Source organism: Heterodontus francisci, chromosome 36, assembly GCF_036365525.1.
Source record: "Heterodontus francisci isolate sHetFra1 chromosome 36, sHetFra1.hap1, whole genome shotgun sequence".
NCBI classification, from domain to species: Eukaryota; Metazoa; Chordata; class Chondrichthyes; order Heterodontiformes; family Heterodontidae; genus Heterodontus; species Heterodontus francisci.
Window position 1 is genome coordinate 4,957,519 of NC_090406.1, and position 6,745 is coordinate 4,964,263.

General features: G+C 61.0%; 1 protein-coding gene across 1 annotated transcript in view; it reads left to right on the forward strand.

The window, feature by feature from the left end:
• Positions 1-2,616: 2,616 nt before the first annotated feature.
• Positions 2,617-6,745, forward strand: part of dda1 (DET1 and DDB1 associated 1) — a 25,887-nt gene continuing 21,758 nt past the window's right edge. Inside the window, exon 1 of the mRNA XM_068016010.1 lies at positions 2,617-2,678. Within this exon, the coding sequence (XP_067872111.1) occupies positions 2,676-2,678 (3 nt within the window). The 5' untranslated portion in view covers positions 2,617-2,675. The remainder of the gene's footprint in view (positions 2,679-6,745) is intronic.

Sequence of the window (6,745 nt, forward strand, 5' to 3'; positions counted from 1 at the left end):
CACTGAAGCAGAGCAGTGAAGTTATCCTGGTGTCTTTGCCAATATTTATCCCTTAACCAACATCAGATAAAATAATATACGGCCATTTATCTTGTTAGTAGAAGCCTGCTGTGTGTAAATTGGCTGCTGCATTTTCATGCATTGTAGCTGATTACATTTTTAAAATGCATCATTGGCAGTTAAGCATTTTGCGATGTTCTGTGGTTGTGAAAGGTGTGATATAAATGCAAGTCTATATATAATAAATGAACAAGTAATAGCCAAATAGGCTTGCTTCATCTGTATTATCTTGTGAGCTAGGCTTGCCAACTTCTTTTTATGGACATACATGCAGAGGCTTCATTTCATGATCTCCCGCCTCCAACTTCCTCACCCTCATCATTGGTCAACTTATCCTTTAAGTCTTTGCACACCAACTGGAAAGTGAACAGACACTTCATTACCCAGTTGGATGATAAATTGTTGGTCAAACAGTATTTCCTCCTCCCTTGTTCCCCACCCTTTCCAACGATGATAGCATTCAGGAGGAGAGGCCACAAATTGTGACATAAATCAGAAAGCAAATAAATAAATGAGTTTCAATCTTGGAGACACAATCTCCTAAAGGCCTACACATTGGAACAGTGGAGGTCCAAAGAGATTTATGGATCCCTATACACAGGTTTACTAAATTGTTGCGTAAAACAGAAAATGCTGGAAATACTCAGCAGGTCTGCAGCATCCATGGAGAGAGGAACAGAGTTAATGTTTCAAGTCAATGACCCTTCATCAAAACATTGACTTGAAACATTAACTCTAGTTTCTCACTCCACAGATGCTGCCAGACCTGTTCCACCATTTTCTGTTTTTATTTCAGATTTCCAGTATCTGCAGTATTTTGCTTTTGTACTAAAATGTAGCGATCAGATTCAAAAAATAATCAACCACAAAGTCTAATCGAATGTGAGCCTTTATAACGAGAAGGATAGAGTATAAAGTGAAGTTTTGCTGCAGCTATACAAAGCCCTAGTTAGACCACAGCTGGAGAATTGTGTGCAGTTTTGGTCTCCTTATTTGAGGATGTTCTTGCTATGGAGGGAGTGCAACGAAGGTTCAGCAGACTGATTCCTGGGATGGTAGGACTGACATATGAAGAAAGATTGGGTTGATTAGGCTTGTATTCGCTAGAGTTTAGAAGAATGAGAGGGGATCTCATAGAAACCTGCAAAATTCTAACAGGACTGGACAGACTAGATGCAGGAAGGATGTTCCCGATGGTGGGGGAGTCCAGGACCAGGGGGTCACAGTCTAAGGATGAGGGTTAAGCCATTTAGCACTGAGATGATGAGAGATTCCTTCACCCAGAGAGTGGTGAACCTGTGGAATTCTCTACCACAGAAAGCAGTTGAGGCCAAATCATTAAATATATTCATGAGTTAGATATCGTTCTTAGGGCGAAAGGAATCAAGTGATATGGGGAGAAAGTGGGAACAGGGTACTGAGTTTGGATGATCAGCCATGATCGTATTGAATGGCAGAGCAGGCTCGAAGGGCCAAATGGCCTACACCTGCTCCTATTTTTCTATGTTCCTATAACCTTAAAATCAGAGGCCATTCAGAAGAAAAGTTAGGAATCACTTCACGCAAAGGGTGGTAGAAGTGTGGAACTCCCTCCCATAAAATGCAGTGGATGCCAGCTCAATCGCAGATCAATAGTTTTGCTAGTTAGGGGTGTAAATAGATATGGAGCCATGGCAGGGGGATGAATTAAGGTCAACCATGATCTTATTGAATAGTGGAGCTTGAGGTGGGGGGGGGGGGGGGGTGCTGAATGGCCTCCTGTCTCTGGTCTGTTTCAATGAACATACGAATTAGGAGCAGGAGTAGGCCACTCAGCCCTTCGAGCCTGCTCCACCATTCAATAAGTTCATGGCTGAGCTGATTACTTCACATTTCCACCTACCCTCGATAACCTTCCACCTCCTTGCTTATCAAGAATCTATCTACCTCTGCCTTAAAAATATTCAAAGATTCTGCTTCCACTGCCTTTTGAGGAAGAGAATTCCAAAGAGTCATGACCCTCAGGGAGAAAAATTTTCTCCTCCTCTGTCTTAAATGGGCGGCCCCTTATTTTTAAACAGTGACCTCTAGTTCTAGATTCTCCCACAAGGGGAAAATGCCCTTATGATTTACTCCTGCAGGTCTCCAGAATAATGCCACAAGATTGGGTAACGTGCAAATTTAATTGCAAAATACAGTACAGATTTTGGGAAGACAGAATCTCCAAAAGGACTACAGCTCCTAGCAAATGCACTAATGAACTCTTGGCTAGTCTCCTGTCCGGGTTGGAAGGGGTGTCTGCTGGGAGTTGTAGTTTAATTTCCTGTTTCCTCCTCTTCTCACCGGAAATTCCGTCGACCGGCGGGAACTACATTCCCCGGCATGCATTGCGGCCTGACCAATGGCCGGATGGTCTAACCAATGGCAGGGCGCCGCTATATCACGTGCTTATCCAGCAATGCCGTCAGACCAGCGCAACCGAACAAGGCGGCGGAAGGAACGGATCTGATTGACAGAGGCTCTGTCCAATCGCGGAGTATGTTTCTGCGTCCAGGCCAATGGACGGCGGCGCGGGGCGGGGCCAGTCGGCAGCAGCAGGTTTGTGTGAAGCGCAGAGTGATGCGGAGCTGGGGAAAATGGTGTGAGTGAGGGAAACGCCGAGAGCGGGAACCGGGCCGTCTTGGAGCTGGCGGCCGGTCAGTAGGACAGCACGGGGCCGGGGAAAAGGCCAAGGTCTGGGGGAGTGGAACTGGGAAACAGGACAGCGGGGAGGAGAGGCGCCGGGACTGGGGGGAGGGAAGTTGACTGAGTGTGGGGGAGGGGTTGGTGAGGAGGAGGAGTGAGGGCGGGGGGAGGAGAGTGAGGGTGAGGGGGGTGGTGGAGAAGGGAGTGCGGGGGGAGGGGTGGAGGGGGAGTGAGTGCGGGGGGTGGAGGGGTGGAGGGGGAGTGAGTGCGGGGGGGGAGGGGTGGAGGGGGAGTGAGTGCGGGGGGGGGAGGGGTGGAGGGGGAGTGAGTGCGGGGGGGGAGGGGTGGAGGGGGAGTGAGTGCGGGGGGGAGGGGTGGAGGGGGAGTGAGTGCGGGGGGGGAGGGGTGGAGGGGGAGTGAGTGCGGGGGGGGAGGGGTGGAGGGGGAGTGAGTGTCGGGGGGGGAGGGGTGGAGGGGGGAGTGAGTGCGGGGGGGGAGGGGTGGAGGAGGAGTGAGTGCGGGGGGGGAGGGGTGGAGGAGGAGTGAGTGCGGGGGGAGGGATGGAGGAGGAGTGAGAGCGGAGGGGAGGGTGGAGGAGGAGGAGTGAGTGCGGGGGGAGGGGTGGAGGAGGAGTGAGTGCGGGGGGAGGGGTGGAGGAGGAGTGAGTGCGGGGGAGGGGTGGAGGAGGAGTGAGTGCGGGGGGAGGGGGGGGAGGAGGAGTGAGTGCGGGGGGAGGGGTGGAGGAGGAGTGAGTGCGGGGGGAGGGGTGGAGGAGGAGTGAGTGCGGGGGGAGGGGTGGAGGAGGAGTGAGTGCGGGGGGAGGGGTGGAGGAGGAGTGAGTGCGGGGGGGAGGGGTGGAGGAGGAGTGAGTGCGGGGGAGGGGTGGAGGAGGAGTGAGTGCGGGGGGAGGGGTGGAGGAGGAGTTGAGTGCGGGGTGGAGGAGGAGTGAGTGCGGGGTGGAGGAGGAAGTGAGTGCGGGGGGGGAGGGGTGGAGGGGGAGTGAGTGCGGGCGGGGAGGGGTGGAGGGGGAGTGTGCGGGGGGGAGGGGTGGAGGGGGAGTGAGTGCGGGGGGGGAGGGGTGGAGGAGGAGTGAGTGCGGGGGGGGGAGAAGGAGTGAGTGCGGGGGGGAGGGGTGGAGGAGGAGTGAGTGCGGGGGGGAGGGGTGGAGGAGGAGTGAGTGCGGGGGGGAGGGGTGGAGGAGGAGTGAGTGCGGGGGGGGAGGGGTGGAGGAGGAGTGAGTGCGGGGTGGAGGGGAGTGAGTGCGGGGGTGGAGGAGGAGTGAGTGCGGGGGTGGAGGAGGAGTGAGTGCGGGGTGGAGGAGGAGTGAGTGCGGGGGTGGAGGAGGAGTGAGTGCGGGGGGGGAGGAGGAGTGAGTGCGGGGGGGGAGGAGGAGTGAGTGCGGGGGGGGAGAGGAGTGAGTGCGGGGGGGGAGGAGGAGTGAGTGCGGGGGGGGAGGAGGAGTGAGTGCGGGGGGGGAGGAGGAGTGAGTGCGGGGGGGGAGGAGGAGTGAGTGCGGGGGGGGGAGGAGGAGTGAGTGCGGGGGGGGAGGAGGAGTGAGTGCGGGGGGGGAGGAGGAGTGAGTGCGGGGGGGGAGGAGGAGTGAGTGCGGGGGGGGAGGAGGAGTGAGTGCGGGGGGGGAGGAGGAGTGAGTGCGGGGGGGGGAGGAGGAGTGAGTGCGGGGGGGGGAGGAGGAGTGAGTGCGGGGGGGGAGGAGGAGTGAGTGCGGGGGGGGAGGAGGAGTGAGTGCGGGGGGGGAGGAGGAGTGAGTGCGGGGGGGGAGGAGGAGTGAGTGCGGGGGGGAGGAGGAGTGAGTGCGGGGGGGGAGGAGAGGAGTGAGTGCGGGGGGGGAGGAGGAGTGAGTGCGGGGGGGGAGGAGGAGTGAGTGCGGGGGGGGAGGAGGAGTGAGTGCGGGGGGGGAGGAGGAGTGGGTGCGGGGGAGAGTGAGGGGTGCGGGGGGGGAGGAGGAGTGGGTGCGGGGGGGGAGGAGGAGTGGGTGCGGGGGGGGAGGAGGAGTGAGTGCGGGGGGGGAGGAGGAGTGAGTGCGGGGGGGAGGAGGAAGTGAGTGCGGGGGGTGGAGGAGGAGTGAGTGCGGGGGTGGAGGAGAGTGAGGAGAGTGAGTGCGGGGGGTGGAGGAGGACGTGAGTGCGGGGGTGGAGGAGGAGTGAGTGCGGGGGTGGAGGAGGAGTGAGTGCGGGGGTGGAGGAGGAGTGAGTGCGGGGGGTGGAGGAGGAGTGAGTGCGGGGGTGGAGAGGAGGAGTGAGTGCGGGGGTGGAGGAGGAGTGAGTGCGGGGGTGGAGGAGGAGTGAGTGCGGGGGTGGAGGAGGAGTGAGTGCGGGGGTGGAGGAGGAGTGAGTGCGGGGGTGGAGGAGAGTGAGTGCGGGGGTGGAGGAGGAGTGAGTGCGGGGGTGGAGGAGGAGTGAGTGCGGGGGTGGAGGAGGAGTGAGTGCGGGGGTGGAGGAGGAGTGAGTGCGGGGGTGGAGGAGGAGTGAGTGCGGGGGTGGAGGAGGAAGTGAGTGCGGGGGTGGAGGAGGAGTGAGTGCGGGGGTGGAGGAGGAGTGAGTGCGGGGGTGGAGGAGGAGTGAGTGCGGGGGTGGAGGAGGAGTGAGTGCGGGGTGGAGGAGGAGTGAGTGCGCGGGGGTGGAGGAGGAGTGAGTGCGGGGGTGGAGGAGGAGTGAGTGCGGGGTGGAGGAGGAGTGAGTGCGGGGGTGGAGGAGGAGTGAGTGCGGGGGTGGAGGAGGAGTGAGTGCGGGGGTGGAGGAGGAGTGAGTGCGGGGGTGGAGGAGGAGTGAGTGCGGGGGTGGAGGAGGAGTGAGTGCGGGGGTGGAGGAGGAGTGAGTGCGGGGGTGGAGGAGGAGTGAGTGCGGGGGTGGAGGAGGAGTGAGTGCGGGGGTGGAGGAGGAGTGAGTGCGGGGGTGGAGGAGAGTGAGTGCGGGGGTGAGGAGGAGTGAGTGCGGGGGTGGAGGAGGAGTGAGTGAGTGCGGGGGTGGAGGAGGAGTGAGTGCGGGGGTGGAGGAGAGTGAGTGCGGGGGTGGAGGAGGAGTGAGTGCGGGGGTGGAGGAGAGAGTGAGTGCGGGGGTGGAGGAGGAGTGAGTGCGGGGGTGGAGGAGGAGTGAGTGCGGGGGTGGAGGAGGAGTGAGTGCGGGGTGGAGGAGGAGTGAGTGCGGGGGGAGGGGTGGAGGAGGAGTGAGTGCGGGGGTGGAGGAGGAGTGAGTGCGGGGGGAGGGGTGGAGGAGGAGTGAGTGCGGGGGGAGGAGGAGTGAGTGCGGGGGGAGGGGTGGAGGGATGGAGTGAGTGCGGGGGAGGGGTGAGGAGGAGTGAGTGCGGGGGGGAGGGGTGGAGGGAGTGAGTGAGGCGGGGGGGAGGGTGGAGGAGTAGTGAGTGCGGGGTGGAGGGGTGGAGAGTAGTGAGTGCGGGGTGGAGGAGGAGTGAGTGCGGGGGAGGGGTGGAGGAGGAGTGAAGTGCGGGGTGGAGGAGGGAGTGAGTGCGGGGTGGAGGAGGAGTGAGTGCGGGGTGGAGGAGGAGTGAGTGCGGGGTGGAGGAGGAGTGAGTGCGGGGTGGAGGGGAGTGAGTGCGGGGGGGGAGGGGTGGAGGGGAGTGAGTGCGGGGGGGGAGGGGTGGAGGGGGAGTGAGTGCGGGGGGGAGGGTGGAGGGGGAGTGAGTGCGGGGGGGGGAGGGTGGAGGGGGAGTGAGTGCGGGGGAGGGAGGGGTGGAGGGGGAGTGAGTGCGGGGGGGAGGGGTGGAGGGGAGTGAGTGCGGGGGGGGAGGGGTGGAGGGGAGTGATGCGGGGGGGAGGGGTGGAGGGGGATGTGAGTGCGGGGGTAGGGGTGGAGGGGGAGTGAGTGCGGGGGGGAGGGGTGGAGGGGGAGTGAGTGCGGGGGAGAGGGGTGGAGGGGGTGTGAGTGCGGGGGGGGAGGGGTGGAGGGGGAGTGAGTGAGGGGTGGAGGGGGAGTGAGTGAGGGGGGGGAGGGGGAGCGAGTGAGGGGGGGAGGCGGGAGCGTGTGAGGGGGGGAGGGGGAGCGAG